The 19,798-nt window shown below is 41.5% G+C and overlaps 1 protein-coding gene across 5 annotated transcripts; it reads left to right on the top strand.

Moving 5' to 3' along the window:
* The first annotated feature begins 6,305 nt into the window (after positions 1-6,305).
* Positions 6,306-19,230, top strand: LOC118401164 (NACHT, LRR and PYD domains-containing protein 12-like). Of its 5 annotated transcripts, none has more exons than XM_035798446.2 (14): positions 6,306-6,663; positions 7,147-7,390; positions 7,507-7,605; positions 10,269-10,367; positions 13,066-13,179; positions 13,284-13,385; positions 13,523-15,316; positions 15,414-15,587; positions 15,698-15,871; positions 16,270-16,443; positions 16,699-16,872; positions 17,029-17,202; positions 17,337-17,510; positions 17,711-19,230. In XM_035798446.2, the coding sequence occupies exons 2-14, from the start codon at positions 7,212-7,214 to the stop codon at positions 17,889-17,891; spliced, it is 3,612 nt and encodes a 1,203-aa protein (XP_035654339.2). In that variant the 5' UTR covers positions 6,306-6,663; positions 7,147-7,211; the 3' UTR covers positions 17,892-19,230. The 5 variants fall into 5 exon arrangements, with proteins under 5 accessions (XP_035654339.2, XP_035654337.2, XP_052330847.1 ...); XM_035798444.2 differs by having other exon boundaries at positions 7,119-7,390; XM_052474887.1 differs by lacking the exon at positions 7,507-7,605 and having other exon boundaries at positions 6,307-6,663; positions 7,119-7,390.
* Positions 19,231-19,798: the final 568 nt, after the last annotated feature.

Raw genomic sequence — 19,798 nt, 5'->3', positions numbered from 1 at the left:
ATTGTAATCAGATCACAGATACTTTTGAAAAAATCGAGTATTACTTAAATTCAGAAAGGATGACACTTCTCTGTTTTCTCAATGACATTCAAATCAGCATTGAAAAAAGGCTCAGATTTAAATCTGTTCCACCAGAGCGAGTCTGACCACAAGTCAGAGACCACTAATTATGACACACCAAATGTGTTTGATGGATCGAGGGAAACGAGCAGGAATAGGTTTTTGTGGGCTACAGTCCAAGCTGTCATCCAATGGTGCGACTGCTGTCGGCATCCAAAGATTATCCAACTTGACTAAACGCTTAGAGGTATAGTAAGGAAGACAGCAGTGATGTAGTCTACAGCGATACGGATAACACGTATTATTGATCTCTACATAGCGCATTGATGTGAATCACATTGCTGCTCTCTCATTTACCTTTTTACGCTTTACGGATTGTGGTTGTTGTGGATGGCTGTTCACAAATCTAAATGTGTATTTGAACCCAATAATGGTTGAATTCAAGAATTGAATCTGCCTATCAATCATTGTTTTTGAAACCAGTGGAAACCAGTTTTTAGTCATAAATGGTTAAGGCCTACATGTCCTTATCATCCTTTCTGCTTTTTCCCTAGCAGAATCTTATTCTCATAACATAATCTGGATTATTATTATGATAGGATTATTATTTTCAATATTAACAATACAGACCAATATAATAGAGGATCATATCACATTACATCCTAATACAATTATATAATATATCATCATTTCAAATAATTATTATTTTCATAAATCACACGCAGTAATTATATATCTGATAGGCTACGCAATTACAATATATGATTCATTAACATTTGAATTTCTGCTAATTTGTAAGGTTACATTTGGGAGAAATTTGAATAATAATTAACATGCAGGTTGGTACATTTTCAGCAAGTGCATCTCTTCCTAAATTCCTCTATCTCTATGCTCTCTTGTCCCATCAATTGGTATGCATTAAACATAGATGGTTATTGTGAAATAATGCACTACAATATTAAATTCATCAATATAAACTGTTGTAGTCTACACCTTTCTGAGACAGAATTTAAAGGCATGTTGTACTGAGATTAAAATATTGAAATTGTCCTCTGCACACCAGCTGTTGTTGCTTGTTAGGTCCTGAGAAAGGTAATATTATAAGACAATATTATGGATAAGACCCTTACCATTTCCAAAATTAACCTAATGTTGATGCATGATAAAAGGCTTTTTATAGGCCTATTTTCACTTGGTTTCCATGTATTTGATGCCATTCAATTTGCTCGCCTTCAGCCATTATTATGAGCCGTCCTCCCCTCAGCAGCCTCCACTGATGTAAGCCTACACATTTCTATTGTTTCCGTTGTTGTTCTTGACAAGTTTATGCTGAATAAATCAGATTATTTTGCATAATAAAAACTGCATCAAAATCAACTCAAAAGAGCATCCCAGATATGCAGGAACATTTTATGTTCACCATTTTAAATATGTTAAATAGGCCAAGTAATAGGTTACCTATTTTCTTTCTCTCCATTGAAAAATGTGTTGCTAAGAATTATTGTATTTAAAAACATTTTTTAAATGTAAATGAGCATTTATGCCTACATTATGATCAACATTTTAATGACTCCAGGGCCAGCTCCAAGTATGTTGAAAAAGAAAGGGTTTATGACTTCAAAGTGAAGTGAAGGGAATATTCGATCAGTTTGAAGTGAAGGGGAAAATCGATAGAATGGCATCACCTTTCAAAGTTTGACGACATGGCAACCCCATCAGTTGAGACATCAGTTCCATTTCGAAATCATCTGGCTGAAAGTGCTGGCTACAAACACAAACATTTTGATATTTCTCACACCTCCACGGGGTGTTCCTCCACTTCCTGAAATCGCTTTGAATTCTGGATATTGTGGTTTTCTTACAACCAGGTAATGTAGCTGCCCCGTTTCTACCGGTGAGATGCAGAACTGCTTGTATTTGCATGTAGTGATGAAATTCAACATTTTTATGACACATTTTATATGTTAATAACATATTAATGGACATATATAGTGAAATAGAGCAGTGGTGAAATATCCCTTTAACATGGCATATGTCACAGCAAAATGTGTGGAATTGCGGGAAATTAGCTTTAAAACTGAAAATATATATATTTTTTAAAATGTTTTATTCACCTTTATTTAACCAGGTAGGCAAGTTGAGAACAAGTTCTCATTTACAATTGCGACCTGGCCAAGATAAAGCAAAGCAGTTCGACACATACAACAACACAGAGTTACACATGGAGTAAAACAAACAGTCAATACAGTCAATATTACAGTAGAAAAATAAGTCAATATACAATGTGAGAAAATGAGGTGAGATAAGGGAGGTAAAGGCAAAAAAAGCCATGGTGGCTAAGTAAATACAATATTGCAAGTAAAACACTGGAATGGTAGATTTGCAGTGGAAAAATGTGCAAAGTAGAGATAGAAATAATGGGGTGCAAAGGAACAAAATAAACAAATACAGTAGGGGGAGAGGTAGTTGTTTGGGCTAAATTATAGATGGGCTATGTACAGGTACAGTAATCTGTGAGCTGCTCTGACAGCTGGTGCATAAAGCTAGTGAGGGAGATAAGTGTTTCCAGTTTCAGTGAGTTTTGTAATTCGTTCCAGTCATTGGCAGCAGAGAACTGGAAGGAGAGGCGGCCAAAGGAAGAATTGGTTTTGGGGGTGACCAGAGAGATATACCTGCTGGAGCATGTGCTACAGGTGGGTGCTGCTATGGTGACCAGCGAGCTGAGACAAGGGGGGACTTTACCTAGCAGGGTCTTGTAGATGACCTGGAGCCAGTGGGTTTGGCGACGAGTATGAAGCGAGGGCCAGCAAACGTGAGCATACAGGTCGCAGTTTTGGGTAGTATATGGGGCTTAGGGCCTCCCGGGTGGCGCAGTGGTTAAGGGCGCTGTATTGCAGCGCCAGCTGTGCCATCAGAGACTCTGGGTTCGCGCCCAGGCTCTGTCGTAACCGGCCGCGACCGGGAGGTTCATGGGGCGACGCACAATTGGCCTAGCGTCGTCTGGGTTAGGGAGGGCTTGGTCGGTAGGGATGTCCTTGTCTCATCGCGCACCAGCGACTCCTGTGACTCCCGGGCACAGTGCGCGCTAGCCAAGGTTGCCAGGTGCACGGTGTTTCCTCCAACACATTAGTGCGGATAGCTTCCGGGTTGGATGCGCGCTGTGTTAAGAAGCAGTGCGGCTAGGTTGGGTTGTGTATCGGAGGACACATGACTTTCAACCTTCGTCTCTCCCGAGCCCGTACGGGAGTTGTAGCGACGAGACAAGATAGTAGTGTTAAGGGAATTATTATCAATAATGACTAATTATGTATACATTGCAATCAGGACTGACTAATCAGAATACTATTATGTATATTACTGTATATGTATACTGTATACTATTACTGTATATGTACTAATCAGAATACTATTATGTTACTGTATATGTATGAATTTTCTTTTTAATCCTAGTACTGAATATAATGTGTGTAAATATAATCAAGAATTAGAACAATGACTGTCTGTACCATGGTAGAAATGAATGAACTTATAGCCAGACTGGCTAGAAGGCTTATCTACACAAGCTGGCCTTGGCTCGGTCATAAATGATCTTAATAGGGAGAGACGATGTGAGAACCATACAGCCATTGTACTGGAGCGGAGATGACACGGGCTAGGACTAAAACTAATGACGTAATTTTCAGTTTATAACCTGTGGTAAAATGTATCATGGGCAGTACTCTCGTGAATAAACGCTGCTGGTTGACTTTAAGACTGGGCTCTGTCCATTTTATACAAATAAGAGTCATACAAATTCTTATCAATTGACAGTGTTTCATTTCAATTGGGTATTAAAACAGAGGAATTTAATTCCTGCAACAAGTAGCTACTACAACAATTGGACACCACGAAATTGGGGAGAAAAAGGGGTAAAAATTCACACAAAAAAAAGTACATGGGGCTTTGGTGACAAAACGGATGGCCCTGTGATAGACTGCATCCAATTTATTGAGTAGGGTATTAAAGGCTATTTTGTAAATGACATCGCTGAAGTCGAGGATCAGTAGGATGGTCAGTTTTACAAGGGTATGTTTGGCAGCATGAGTGAAGGATGCTTTGTTGCGAAATAGGAAGCCAATTCTAGATGTAACTTTGGATTGGAGATGATTGAGCAACATCATTGATGTATACAGAGAAGAGAGTTGGCCCGAGAATTGAACCCTGTGGCACCCCCATTGAGACTGCCAGCGGTCCGGACAACAGGCCCTCCGATTTGACACACTGAACTCTATCTGAGAAGTACTTGGTGAACCAGATGAGGCAGTCATTTGAGAAACCAAGGCTGTTGAGTCTGCCGATAAGAATGAGGTGATTGACAGAGTTGAAAGCCTTGGCCAGGTCGATGAATATGGCTACACAGTAATGTCTTTTATCGTTGGCGGTTATGATATAATTTAGGACCTTGAGCGTGGCTGAGGTGGATCCATGCCCAGCTCTGAAACCAGATTGCATAGTGGAGAAGGTACGGTGGGATTCTAAATGGTCGGTAATCTGTTTGTTAACTTGGCTTTCGAAGACCTTCGAAAGGCAGGGTAGGATAGATATAGGTCTGTAGCAGTTTGGGTCTAGAGTATCTCCTTTGAAGAGAGGGATGATTGCGGCAGCTTTCTTATCTTTGGGAATCTCAGACGATACGAAAGAGAAACAGGCTAGTAATAGGGGTTGCAACAATTTCGGCAGATAATTTTAGACAGAGAGGGTCCAGATTGTCTAGCCCGGCTGATAAATCTCCACCCCATGGGAAGATTTGCAGAATTGCAGGAAATTAGCTTTAAAACTGCAAAGATGACTCTCTGCCCCAAGGCAAAATGAGTAGATTAGCATGAAATGTGTTATAAAATTACTACATTTTCTCTCCGTCCAATGGCAAAATGTGTAAAATTGCACAGATCACTGGAAAGCCATTCTGGTCTGATTAAAGTCTACTGTAAATGTAATATTGTTCATGGAGGATAAATATTTTTTAAACAATGTACAATTGTGTTATTATATGATCTTGTGACAGGAGCAGCACGTGGAGAGATCTCTCATGGGAATATGTGCGTGTCAGAGGCATGCATAGGCTGTATATTCAGAGACAATCTAGTAAACAGCAACTAAACACACACATGTGACTGTGAAGAGAGAGAGAGAGAGAGAGAGAGAGAGAGAGAGAGAGAGAGAGAGAAAGAGCATGAGAGAGAGGGAAAGTAAGAGAGAGAGAGAGAGAGAGAGAGAGAGAGAGAGAGAGAGAGAGAGAGAGAGAGAGAGAGAGAGAGAGAGAGAGAGAGAGAGAGAGAAAGAAAGAAAGAAAGAAAGAAAGAAAGAAAGAAAGAAAGAAAGAAAGAAAGAAAGAAAGAAAGAAAGAAAGAAAGAAAGAAAGAAAGAAAAAGAAAGAAAGAAAGAAAGAAAGAGATTCATCTGTGTGGGAATCTTGGTGGGAATGCAGACTGGATCAATAAAACAACCATCATGTAACCAACCCAAATGTAATAAGACACACACACACCTGATGCCAGTCGCCCCTCCCACTGCCCCCAGGCGTGTGCCAGGAGGTGTTGCTATCACTGTAATACAGTTTGATCCACCACAGATTTACCCTGTTCCTGCTAATGTGGCAATTAACCACTGATAACAAGACCCCTAACACCCCTAAACCCTTCACAGAAACCCCAACCTCAAACCCCCACCCTCCCAGACCCTATTTGACATTTATATGTCTTTGGTTACAGTATGGTATCCGATGGTATCCCACCAAATTGAGCGATTGCTATGGTAACATCCATTCCAACCCCATTGAAGTCCAGCATTGTGGAGATGATGCACAGAGACAGAGAGAGTTGGAAAAAGAGATAGAGAGAAAGAGAGAGAGAAGGAGAGAAATAGATCAATATAAAAATATAACCATAGAGATAAGTAAAAAGCTATATTGAAAAAGACAAACGTAGGGGAAGTAAAAGGTATATTGGCAGTATGATTTGGCACAGAGGGGGAGCAGGTGACAAACCTCACCATTCATTAAACAACAGTGCTCTCTGGTGGAGAGGAACACTGTTACAGTGGGCGTAAAGTATCTACATTTATCAGCAAAGATATTTTCTATCTCATCAAACTGTTGGATCACAGTGGAGGCGTTGTTTGTTTGTACGTCACACCGAGTCACTTGTTAATCCACCTTTAATACATTTCCCCCCAGGTTTTAAAACAGGCTGTTTCCCAAGGTTTCATATGCAGACAGCTGGTGTAAATGACTTCCTGTTATTTTATTAAATCACTTCGGACAACTTTGGTGATGCACATTGACCTTTACCCTATGTCAGTCTGAAGATAGTGGCTCAGAAGATTACTCTGTTTCCATGCACCACACAGTGTAAAAGCACCCATAAAGATCACAGTGAGAGGAAAGAGGCATAGCAACAACCTATCAAGCAAATGTAGCTCATCTAGCTACCAAATTCCCATAAGACGGAAGTCAAATACTGTGCCTGCCCTGGCTTGCCCTCCCTACGTTCTGCCCTTTAAGCAGTCAAACAAAGAAGCTACAGCCTACAGCAGCATTCTCAAACCGAGCAACCCATCTCAGTGGTAAGCATTACAGACCGTTTTTGTTTCTTGGAACAAGAAAATAGAAAGTTATTGAATGAGAAGAGTAGAGCAGAGATGGGGAAAAGGGGAGATTAAAGAAGTAGCATCTATTCAATTATTGATCCTGTTTGCGAACTGTGTAATCGAGCCAGCTAAATACATAAAAATGTTTGCAGAAAGGACCACCTCATTCATTTAAATTCTACTAATCTTTGTCACTGCTATGGCTTGTACATGTGCCAGCTAGGTATACATGCTAGCAAAGTTGCTAACAAGCTAAAGTAGTCCAGTTGACAATAGTTGACAAATGCGTAACAGTCGAAAGTGATACACTTCCTGGATAACCAACAAATGTTACAGAAACCAGCCACTTAAATTTGGTAGTGTGTGTAGTAGCTATTTGACAGCATTGTGTATGATTGATACTCTCTCTCTCCCTCTCTGTATGGGTGGAGGTGTGTGTGTGTGTGTGTGTGTTCACAGGGCTGATATAGGTCAGAGGACAGTAGTATTTGTCTTCCCGTGAGAAGGGAATTACGACCTCTAAAATGAGTCTCTCTGCAGAGAGAGAGGAGGGGGACAGTTTTTCAAAAAATATTCTCTCAGGCGAGAAAGAGGAGCAGGAGAGACCAGTGTCTCCTGTACCCAGCTGTGTGTCCATGAAGAGTGACATGTCAATCGATCCTCCGTTTAACTTCAGTAAAGAACCATTGTCCAGTGAACAGTGGTAATGAGACTTAGTTTTACCACACACCTACATAATCCTGATACAGATATCTGAGCGCCGTCAAAAACTATTTCTTCCCTAGTCAGACTATCAATAATTTCCATGGGTTTTGTCAGGGTCCATCAGGAGAGACCAGCGTCTCCTGTAACCAGCTGTGTGTCTATGAAGAGTGACCAGTCTATGGGACCACCAATCAACTTTTCCAGTGAACAGGGGTAATGAGACTTTGTTTTAACCACAAATATACGGTGCATTTGGAAAGTATTCAGACCCCTTGACTTTTTCCACATTTTGTTACGTTACAGCCTTATTTCTAAAATTAATTCAATTGTTTTTACCCCCCTCATCAATCTACACACAACACCCCATAATGACAAAGCAAAAAGGTTTATTCATTTTTGCAAATGTATAACAAAAACACTGAAATATTACATTTACATAAGTATTCAGACCCTTTACTCAGTACTTTGTTGAAGCACCTTTGGCAGCGATTACAGCCACAATTCTTCTTGGGAATGATGCTACAAGGTTGGCACACCCGTATTTGGGGAGTTTCTCCCATTCTTCTCTGCAGATCCGCTCAAGCTCGGTCAGGTTTTTTGTTTATTTTATTTAACATTTATTTAACTAGGCAAGTCAGTCAAAAACAAATTCTGATTTACAATGACTGCTTAACCTGGCCAAACCCTAACGACGCTGGGCCAATTGTGCGTTGCCCTATGGAACTCCCAATCACGGCCAGCAGTGATACAGCCTGGAAAAACGAACCAGGGTCTGTAGTGATGCCTCTAGCGGAGATGCAGTGCCTTAGACCGGTGTGCCACTTGGGAGTCCAGGTTGGATGGGGAGCGTAGTTGCACAGCTACAGTGCCGTGCGAAAGTATTCGGCCCCCTTGAACCTTGCGACCTTTTGCCACATTTCAGGCTTCAAACATAAAGATATAAAACTGTATTTTTTTGTGAAGAATCAACAACAAGTGGGACACAATCATGAAGTGGAACGACATTTATTGGATATTTCAAACTTTTTTAACAAATCAAAAACTGAAAAATTGGGCATGCAAAATTATTCAGCCCCCTGAATACTTTGTAGCGCCACCTTTTGCTGCGATTACAGCTGTAAGTCGCTTGGGGTATGTCTCTATCAGTTTTGCACATTGAGAGACTGACATTTTTTCCCATTCCTCCTTGCAAAACAGCTCGAGCTCAGTGAGGTTGGATGGAGAGCATTTGTGAACAGCAGTTTTCAGTTCTTTCCACAGATTCTCGATTGGATTCAGGTCTGGACTTTGACTTGGCCATTCTAACACCTGGATATGTTTATTTTTGAACTATTCCATTGTAGATTTTGCTTTATGTTTTGGATCATTGTCTTGTTGGAAGACAAATCTCCGTCCCAGTCTCAGGTCTTTTGCAGACTCCATCAGGTTTTCTTCCAGAATGGTCCTGTATTTGGCTCCATCCATCTTCCCATCAATGTTAACCATCTTCCCTGTCCCTGCTGAAGAAAAGCAGGCCCAAACCATGATGCTGCCAACACCATGTTTGACAGTTGGGATGGTTTTTCAGGGTGATGAGCTGTGTTGCTTTTACGCCAAACATAACGTTTTTCATTGTTGCCAAAAAGTTCAATTTTTGTTTCATCTGACCAGAGCACCTACTTCCACATGTTTGGTGTGTCTCCAAGGTGGCTTGTGGCAAACTTTAAATGACACCTTTTATGGATATCTTTAAGAAATGGCTTTCTTCTTGCCACTCTTCCATAAAGGCCAGGTTTGTGCCTCTGTGACTATCACAGTGCAGGTGCATTTATACGGAGACGTGATTACACACAGGTGGATTGTATTTATCATCATTAGTCATTTAGGTCAACATTGGATCATTCAGAGATCCTCACTGAACTTCTGGAGAGTTTGCTGCACTGAAAGTAAAGGGGCTGAATAATTTTGCACGCCCAATTTTTCAGTTATTGATTTGTTAAAAAAGTTTGAAATATCCAATAAATGTCGTTCCACTTCATGATTGTGTCCCACTTGTTGTTGATTCTTCACAAAAAATACAGTTTTATATCTTTATGTTTGAAGCCTGAAATGTGGCAAAAGGTTGCAAAGTTCAAGGGGGCCGAATACTTTCGCAAGGCACTGTATGTTCAGGTCTCTCGAGTTGTTAGATCAGGTTCAAGTCCGGGCTCTGGCTGGGCCATTCAAGGACATTCAGACACTTGTCCCAATGCCGCTCCTGCGTTGTCTTGGCTGTGTGCTTAGGGTCGTTGTCCTGTTGGAATGTGAACCTTTGCCCCAGTCCGAGGTCCTGAGCGCTCTGGAACAGGTTTTCATCAAGGATCTCTCTGTACTTTGCTTTGTTCATCTTTTCCTCAACCCTGCCCCCACCATGCCTCACCGTTGGGATGGTGCTAGGTTTCCTCCAGACGTGACGCCTGGCATTCAGGCCAAAGAGTTCAGTCTTGGTTTCTTCAGACCAGAGAATCTTGTTTCTCATGGTCTGAGAGTACTTTAGGTGCCTTTTGGCAAACTCCAAGTGGGCTGTCATGTGCCTTTAACTGAGGAGTGGCTTCCGTCTGGCCACTCTACCATAATGGTCTGATTGGTGGTGTGCTGCAGAGAAGGTTGTCCTTATGGAAGGTTCTCCCATTTCAACAGACTAACTGGAGCTCTGTCAGAGTGACCATCGGGTTCTTGGTCACCTCCTTGACCAAGGTCCTTCTTCCCCGATTGCTCATTTTGGCTGGGTGGGCAGTTCTAGGAAGAGTCTTAGTAGTTCCAAAGTTCTTCCATTTAAGAATGATTGCCATACAGATATCTGAGCACCCGCACCCTTCCCCATTCAGACTAAAACTAATCTCCATGGTTTTTGACAGGGTCCATCAGGAGAGACCAGTGTCTCCTGTAACCAGCTGTGTGTCTATGAAGAGTGACCAGTCTATGGGACCACCAATCAACTTTTCCAGTGAACAAGGGTTATAAGACTTGTTGTTTTAACCACACACATATAGTACCAGTAAAACCTACACATTCAAGGGTTTTTCTTTATTTTTACTATTTTTGTAGAATAATAGTGAAGACAACAAAACTATGAAATAACACATATGTAATCATGTAGTAACAAAAAGTGTTCAACAAATCAAAATAGATTTTAGACTTTAGATTCTTAAAAGTAGCCACCCATTGCCTTGATGACAGCTTTGCACACTCTTGGCATTCTCTCAACCAGCTTAATGAGGAATGTTTTTCCAACTGTCTTGAAGGAGTTCCCACATATGCTGAGCACTTGTTGGTTGCTTTTCCTTAACTCTGCGGTCCAACTCATCCCAAACCATCTCAACTGGGTTGAGGTCGGGTGATTGTGGAGGCCAGGTCATCTGATGCAGCACTTCATCTCTCCTTGGTCAAAAAGCCTGTACACAACCTGGAGTTGTATTTTGGGGCTTTGTCAATGTTGAAAAATCTAATCAAATCAAATGTATTTATATAGCCCTTCTTACATCAGCTGATATATCAAAGTGCTGTACAGAAACCCAGCCCGAAACTCCAAACAGCAAGCAATGCAGGTGTAGAAGCACAGTGGCTAGGAAAAACTCCCTAGAAAGGCCAAAACATAGGAGGAAACCTAGAAAGGAACCAGGCTATGAGGGGTGGCCAGTCCTCTTCTGGCTGTGCCATGTGGAGATTATAACAGAACATGGCCAAGATGTTCAAATGTTCATAAATGACCAGCATGGTCAAATAGTAGTAATCACAGTGAACAGGTCAGGGTTCCATAGCCGCAGGCAGAACAGTTGAAACTGGAGCAGCAGAACGGCCAGATGGACTGGGGACAACAAGGAGTCGTCATGCCAGGTAGTCCTGAGGCATGGTCCTAGGGCACAGGTCCTCCGAGAGAGAGAGAAAGAAAGAAAGAATTAGAGAGAGCATACTTAAATTCACACAGGACACCGGATAAGACAGGAGAAATACTGCAGATATAACAGACTGACCCTAGCCCCCGACACAAACTACTGCAGCATAAATCCTGGAGGCTGAGACAGGAGGGGTCAGGAATGTGTGCCTTAAATTCTAAAGAAATCACAGACAGTGTCACCAGCAAAGCACCCCCACATCATCACACTTCCTCCATGCTTCATGGTGGGCACCACACATTGCTGGTGTTTCTTGGCCCAAGCAAGTCACTTCTTGTTATTGTTGTCCTTTAGTGGTTTCTTTGCAGAAATTCCACCATGAACGCCTGATTCACGCACTCTCCTCTGAACAGTTGATGTTGATATGCATCTGTTACTTGAACTCTGTGAAGCATTTATTTGGTCTGCAATCTTAGGTGCGGTTAACTCTAATGAACTTGTCCTCTGCAGCAGAAGTAACTCTGGGTCTTCCTTTCCTGTGGCGGTCCTCATGAGAGCCAGTTTCATCATAGCGCTTTATGGTTTTTGCGACTACACTTGAAGAAACTTTTTCAGGATTGATTGACTGACATTCATGTCTTAAAGTAATGACGGACTGTCGTTTCTCTTTGCTTATTTGAGCTGTTCTTGTCATAATATGGACTTGGTCTTTTACTAAATAGGGCTATCTGCCACCCCTACCTTGGCACAACACAACTGATTGGCTCAAATGCATTAAACTTCAGGGTTGGTGGGTCCCCTGTGAGACGTTTGAACTAACTTAGGCTAATGCGATCAGCATGAGGTTGTAAGTAACAAGAACATTTCCCAGGACATAGACATATCTGATAACGGCAGAAAGCTTAAAGTCTTGTTAATCTAACTGCACTGTCCAATTAACAGTAGCTATGACAATGAAAGAATACCATGCTATTGTTTGAGGAGAGTGCACAATTTTGAACATGAAAAGTTATTAATAAACTAAGCACATTTGGGCAGTCTTGATACAACATTTTGAACAGAAATGCAATTGTTCATTGGATCAGTCTAACACTTTCACATACACTGTTGCCATCTAGTGGCCAAATTATAAATTGCACCTGTGCTGGAATAATACATTATGGCCTTTCTCTTGCATTTCAAGAGATGATGGTAACAGAACGGTTTTTTTTTTTCTTCGTATTATATTTTACCAGATCTAACGTGTTATATTCACCTACATTGCTTCACATTTCTACAAACTTCAAAGTGTTTCCTTTCAAATGGTACCAATAAAATGCATATCCTTGCTTCAGGGCCTTAGCTACAGGCCGTTTAGAATTGGGTGTCATTTTAGGTTAAAAAAAAATAATTAAAGGGGACGATCCTTTTAAGAAGTAAATAAATTCTGCAAATTAACTTTTAACAAGGCACACCTGTTAATTGAAATGTATTCCAGGTGACTACCTCATGAACCTGGTTGAGAGAATGCCAAGAGTGTGCAAAGCTGTCAAGGCAAAGGGTCACTACTTTGAAAGATCTCAAATATAAAATATATTTAGATTTGTTTAACACTGTTTTTGCTACTACATGATTCCATATGTGTTATTTCATAGTTTTGATGTCTTCAGTATTATTCTACAATGTAGAAAATAGTAAAAATAAAGAAAAACCCTGGAACGAGTACTCTTGGTGTGTCCAAACTTTTGACTGGTACTGTACATTATAATTACGCCTCAACAACAATTTTGACTATTTCTTCCTTAGCCCAACTAAATATAATTTCCTTGTTTTTTGTCAGGATCCAACAAGATAGACCAGTGTCTCCTGTACCCAGCTGTTTGTCTATGAAGAGTGACAAGTCTATGGACCTGCCAAAGAGGTTCAGTAATGAACCACTTATGTCAAATAAAAGGTTATTACAATATTTAGAGTTCATGGTTTCTTTAAAACAAAACTCATAAACACGCACCCAGGACTTCTTGTTCTTTGTAAAGATTTAAACGTTTGTTTTGACAGGGTCCCTCCACTCCCTCAGCAGAGACAGGACTGTCCTCCTTCCTGCACTGTGTCCATGGAGCCATATGAAGGAGCGAATGTCTTTCCCGGAGATCAGAAAATGTGAGTGTCTGCTGTTTCTACGGCTTCATATCACTTGGAGACCACATTGTCTCAGGTCTTCATAACTGTTGAAATTCAGTTTCCATTTGTTCCCTCTTTGATACAAAATGTTTAAACATTTTATGTAATTTTCCCAGGCACCAAAATGTCAGTGCTGAGGCAGAAATCCAAGAGAAGCTCAAATCAACTCTGAAGAAGAGATTTCAGTGTGTTTTTGAGGGACTAGCACAGCAAGGAAACCCTACACTTCTCAATGACATCTACACAGAGATTTTCATCACTGAAGGTGGAAGTGGAAAGGTCAATAATGACCATGAGATAAGACAGATTGAGGCAGCATCCAGGAGACCAGCAACACAAGATACACCAATCAAATGTAATGACATCTTTAAACCATTACCTGGACAAGACAGGCATATAAAAGCTGCGTTGACAAAGGGAGTCGCTGGCATTGGAAAGACCATTTCCGTGCAGAAGTTTATTCTGGACTGGGCCGAAGGAAAAGCCAATAAGGATATTCAGTTCATATTTCCACTTCCTTTTCGTGAGCTGAATTTGATGAAGACGAAGAGATGCAGTTTGATGGAACTTTTACAATCTTTTTTCATGGAAATGAAAGAATCCAAAATGATTAACTATGATGAGTGCAAAGTCCTGTTTGTATTTGATGGTCTGGATGAGTGTCGACTCCCTCTTGACTTCCAGAACAATAAGACCTGTTTTGATGTCTCAGAGTCAACCTCAGTTGATGTGCTGCTGACAAACCTTATTAAAGGGAATCTGTTACCCTCTGCGCTTCTCTGGACAACCTCCCGACCTGCAGCAGCCAATCAGATCCCTCCTGAGTGTGTTGACCAGGTGACAGAGGTACGAGGGTTCAATGACCCACAGAAGGAGGAGTACTTCAGGAAGAGATTCAGTGATGAGAACCTGGCCAGCAGAATCATCTCACACATTAAATCCTCAAAGAGTCTCTACATCATGTGCCACATACCAGTTTTCTGTTGGGTTTCAGCCACTGTTCTAGAGAGAATGTTGGGTGAAGCAGAGAGTGGAGAGATCCCCAAGACTCTGACTCAAATGTGCACACACTTCCTGATCTTTCAGACCAAACAGAGTAGTAAAAAGTATCTTGGAGAAGATTACATTGATCACCACTGGAATACAGTAATGATAATGAAACTGGGGAAACTGGCTTATCAACAGCTGGAAAAAGGTCATCTGATCTTCTACGAGGAAGACCTAAGAGAATGTGGCATTGATGTCACAGAAGCATCTGTGTACTCAGGAGTGTGCACACAGATCTTTAGAGAGGAGAAAGGGCTGTGCCAGGAGAAGTTATTCTGCTTTGTACATCTAAGCATTCAGGAGTTTTTAGCTGCTCTGTATGTGTTTCTCACATTCAAAAACAGCAATGTAAATCTTCTCTCTCGAGGTGTAAATATTAAGACAATGTCAGGAGAAACACCTGTATTGTTTCTACACAAAAGTGCAGTGGACAAGGCCTTACAAAGTATGAATGGACACCTGGACCTGTTCCTCCGTTTCCTTCTGGGCCTATCACTGGAGTCCAATCAAACTCTCTTACAGGGCTTACTGTCACAGACAGAAAGCAAGTCCCAAAGCAGTGGGGAAACAGCCAAGTACATAAAGATGAAGATCAAGAAGAATCCCTCTCCAGAAAGGTGCATCAACTTGTTCCACTGTCTGAATGAACTGAATGACATTTCTCTAGTGGAGGAGATCCAAAGCTATCTGAGCTCAGGAAGTCTCTCAAAAGCTGAACTGTCACCTGCACAGTGGTCCGCTCTGGTCTTTGTTTTGCTGACTTCAGTGGAGAAGCAGGATGTTTTCGAACTGAGAAAGTATTTCAGATCAGAGGAGGGTCTTCTTAGGCTGCTACCAGTGGTCAAAGCCACCAGAACAGCAATGTGAGTATTTATGGATACATTTTCATAATTTCCTCATGGTCTTTGTAGTCTTTACCCTGTTTGTGGACCAAATGTGTGTTTTTATTATTTATTCCAGCCTGAAAGATTGTAACTTGACTGAAAGATGCTGTAAGTCTTTAGCTTCAGCTCTCAGATCGAACTCTTCTTCACTGAGAGAGCTGGACCTGAGTGACAATAAACTGCAGGATTCAGGAGTGAAGCTGCTCTCTGATGGATTGAAGAATCCAGGTTGTAAATTGAAGACACTGAGGTAAGGGCATCTCTCAGAGTGGAAATATATCATTACTTTCGTTTTTGGAAATGTGAAATGATTCAACTATGTCCAGTTGTGTATAGAGCCGAGTATTTTTCCCATTGCAGACTGAAGAGCTGTGGTACCACAAAGATTGGCTGTGCTTCTCTGGCTTCAGCTCTAAGGTCAAACTCCTCACACCTGAGAGAGCTGGATCTGAGCAAGAATATCCTTGGAGACTCTGGGCTAAAGCTGCTCTCTACTGTACTGGAGGATCCACACTGTAAACTGGACATACTGAGGTTAGTTTCATACAGATGTCGGATCCTAATTTGAGCCAGTTTGCTACAGCAGGAAAAGAATCCTGCAGCAACAGGAAATTTGAATTATTAATGTGGATTATAATTCATGGACATTTTTTTTATGGGAACATTGAAATTATATACTTCTGAAGCCTTTTAAAAACTAAATATATTACAAGTTTTACATTTCCTGCTTTGAGGAAAGTTCTCCTGTAATAAGGTGATCAACTGAAGTTGGCTGTCTTCTTGGAAAAAAGATTGGGTCATCTGTCATTCACTAAGCAATACGTGGGTTTCTAATAGCTGTTTACATGAGGATAGTTATGATCTAACTCTAAGTCGCTCTGGATAAGATTGTCTGCTAACTGGCTTAAATGTAATACTCTCTCCCTCTGTAGCCTTTCTGGTTGTGGAGTCACAGAGGAGGGTTGTACTTCTCTGGCTTCAGCTCTGAGGTCAAACCCCTCACACCTGAGAGAACTTGACCTGAACAACAACCAACCAGGAGACTCAGGAGTGAAGCTGCTATCTGCTGTCCTGGAAAATCCACAGTGTAAATTGCAAAAACTGAAGTGAGTACTAGAACATCTCAAGAATGGTCTGTAATTTCAGGATTTAGGTCAAATGATTTTGTGATTTGTGATCTGATTTTGTTGAGGATATCTGGGCATGGGCATTTAATTCTGAGATCAGAAACCAAAGGGAGAATGGGGAAGTACAGCTCTCCAGTTGCTCTTAGAAACTCTAAGTTACTTCTCAATGAGTAATGAAGTGTACTACAATGCCGATGGCAGTAGGACATTCAATTATGTTGAATCCCTCTGCAGGCTGTATAACTCTAAAACCACAGAGGAGGGATGTTATTATCTGGCTTCAGCTCTGATGACAAACCCCTCACACCTGAGAGAGCTTGACCTAGGTGGAAATAAGTTAAGAGACTCAGGAATTAACCATCTCTCTGCTGCACTGAAGGAACCACAATGTCAACTGGAAACACTGAGGTGACGTGTAATTAAAATACATGTTCTTTGTTTATTTCATTAATGTTCACAAAGGATAAAGGAAAACTAAATTGGGTAGTTATATGTTTGAACATGAATAATGTCCTCATGTCCTATGAAAATGCATATTATACAAACGAACCACTCTGTCTGCAGGATGGTAGGCTGTGGAGTCACAGAGGAGAGCTGTGCTTCTCTGGCTTCAGCTCTGAGGTCAAACCCCTCACATCTGAGAGAGCTGGACCTGACAAACAACCAACCAGGAGACTCAGGTGTGAAGATGCTCTCTGCTGTCCTGGAGGATCCACTCTGTAAACTGGAAAGACTTTCGTAAGTATTACAGCATATTCCATAATGTCAGAATAGGGGCGCTATAACTGATCCACCTGGAGGCTTGCAGGCAGTGTGCAGGCAGCTTGCTGATGGACATTAACATTGTGACTGTGCATTCATATCTTTCCCAGGCTGAAATGCTGTAACCTCACTGAGAAATGCTGTGGGTCTCTGGCCTCAGCTCTCAGCTCAAACTCCTCTAGTCTGAGAGAGCTGCACCTGAGTCACAATTACCTACAGGATTCAGGAGTGAAGCTGCTCTCTGCTGGACTGGGGAATACACACTGTAAAGTGGAAAAACTGGGGTAAGGCCATCTTTCTTGGAGACCATGAAGTTGCATGAAAACAAATTATAAACTAAATGTAGTAATAAAAACATAGCATGTTTATACCTTTTTTAAGTTGTTGCCACCCATCAGGCAAGTAATGTGCTGTTCAGGACATCAGAAATTGTTTTTCAGTGTGTCCAGAACTGACAGAATGACAGGTGTTTCTCTCTCTGCAGGCTGTTAAGTTGTTGGGTCACATGGGAAGGCTGTGCCTCTTTGGCTTCAGCTCTGAGGTCAAACCCCTCACACCTGAGAGAGCTAGAGCTACAAATGAATAAACCAGAAGACTCAGGGAAGAAGATGCTCTCTGATGTCTTGGAGGATCCACTCTGTAAACTGGAGAAACTTACTGTATAATGTACTCTGTACAAAGTTTTTGTCTGATAAAACTATTATGGTACATTTCCACCTTTTAATGCATTTACATACATTTCAAGAAAGGTTCGGTGAAGAAACCTTTTCTGTCTGCAGACATTTTCACTCCATGTATGGGGAAATGTCACACATAAACATTGTTATAACAAGAAACAAGGATGTTTGTTGCATCCTTGTGAATGCTGGGTTGTTAGCTAATAATTCAGAGACAGCGGGAAGATATAGTTTAAAAAATATACGCTACCATTCAAAAGTTTGGGGTCACTTAAATGTCCTAACCGGAATAGAAAGAGTGGGAGGCCCCGGTGCACAACTGAGCAAGAGTTCAAGTACATTAGTGTCTAGTTTAAGAAACAGACGCCTCACAAGTCCTCAACTGGCAGCTTCACTAAATAGTACCCGCAAAACACCAGTCTCAACGTCAACAGTGAAGAGGCAACTCTGGGATACTGGCCTTCTAGGCAGAGTTCCTCTGTCCAGTGTCTGTGTTCTTTTGCCCATCTTAATATTTTATTTTAATTGGCCAGTCTGAGACATGGCTTTTTCTTTGCAACTCTGGTTTTGTTGGTTGCTTTTCCTTCACTCTGCAGTCCAACTCATCCCAAAACATCTCAATTGGGTTGAGGTTGGGTGATTGTGGCGAACAGGTCATCTGAAACAGCACTCCATCGCTCTCCTTGGTCAAATAGCCCTTACACCGCCTGGAGGTGAGTTTTGGGGTCATTGTCCTGTTAAAAACAAATGATAGTCCCTCTAAGCTCAAACCAGATGGGATGGCATATAGCTGGAGAATGCTGTGGTAGCCATGCTGGTTAAGTATACCTTGAATTCTTAATAAATCAACCAACACTGTCACCAGCAAAGCACCCCCACACCATCACACCTCCTCATCCATGCTTCATGGTGGGAACCACACATGCGGAGATTATCCGTTCAGCTACTCTGCGTCTCACAAAGACACAGTGGTTGGAACCAAAAATCTCAAATTTGGATTCATCAGACCAAAGGACAGATTTCCACCAGTCTGTTGTTACGCCATGACCTTAGAGATCCGTTTTATGTCTCCATTTGGTTTGGTCAGGGTGTGACTTGGGGTGGGTATTCTATGTTATATTATTTGTATTTCTATGTTTTGGCCGGGTAGGGTTCTCAATCAGGGACAGCTGTCTATCGTTGTCTCTGATTGAGAACCATACTTAGGTAGCGCTTTTCCCACCTGTCTTTGTGGGAAGTTGACTTTTGTTTATGGCACATAGCCTGTAGCTTCACGGTTGTTGGCTTCATTTGTTATAATAAAAGAAAATGTACGCACACCACGCTACACCTTGGTCCACGTCCTTCAACAGCTGTGACAAATGTCAATTTCTTGTGTTTCTTGGCCCAAGCAAGTCTCTTCTTATTGGTGTCTTTTAGTAATGTTTTCTTTGCAGCAATTCGACCAAGAAGGCCTGATTCAGGCAGTCTCCTCTGAACAGTTTGTTGAGATGTGTCTGTTACTTGAACTCTGAAGCATTTATGTGGGCTGCAATCGGAGGTGCAGTTATCTCTAATGAACTTATCCCTCTACAGCAGAAATAACTCTGGGTCTTCCTTTCCTGTGGCGGTCCTCATGAGAGCCAATTTCATCATAGAGCTTGATTGTTTTTCCGACTGCACAAAGTTATTGACACTTTCAGGATTGACTGACCTTCATGTCTTAAAGTGATGATGGACTGTAATGTCTCTTTGCTTATTTGAGCTGTTCTTGCCATAATATGGACTATCTTCTGTATAGCACCACTACCTTGTCACAACTGAACTGATTGGCTCAAATGCATTAAACTTCAGGGTTGGTGGGTCCCCTGTGAGACGTTTGAACTAACTTAGGCTAATGCGATCAGCATGAGGTT

Source organism: Oncorhynchus keta, chromosome 22 (assembly GCF_023373465.1).
Source record: "Oncorhynchus keta strain PuntledgeMale-10-30-2019 chromosome 22, Oket_V2, whole genome shotgun sequence".
NCBI classification, from domain to species: domain Eukaryota; kingdom Metazoa; phylum Chordata; class Actinopteri; order Salmoniformes; family Salmonidae; genus Oncorhynchus; species Oncorhynchus keta.
This window is presented reverse-complemented; position numbering and strand designations above follow the sequence as displayed.

Excerpts from the sequence above, each read along its gene's own strand:
- LOC118401164 (XM_035798446.2), top strand. The coding sequence starts at position 7,212 with ATGAGTCTCTCTGCAGAGAGAGAGGAGGGGGACAGTTTTTCAAAAAAT. Across the intron at positions 15,317-15,413 it reads AAAGCCACCAGAACAGCAAT|CCTGAAAGATTGTAACTTGA; the intron begins GTGAGTATTTAT and ends TATTTATTCCAG. Across the intron at positions 17,511-17,710 it reads TGTAAAGTGGAAAAACTGGG|GCTGTTAAGTTGTTGGGTCA; the intron begins GTAAGGCCATCT and ends CTCTCTCTGCAG.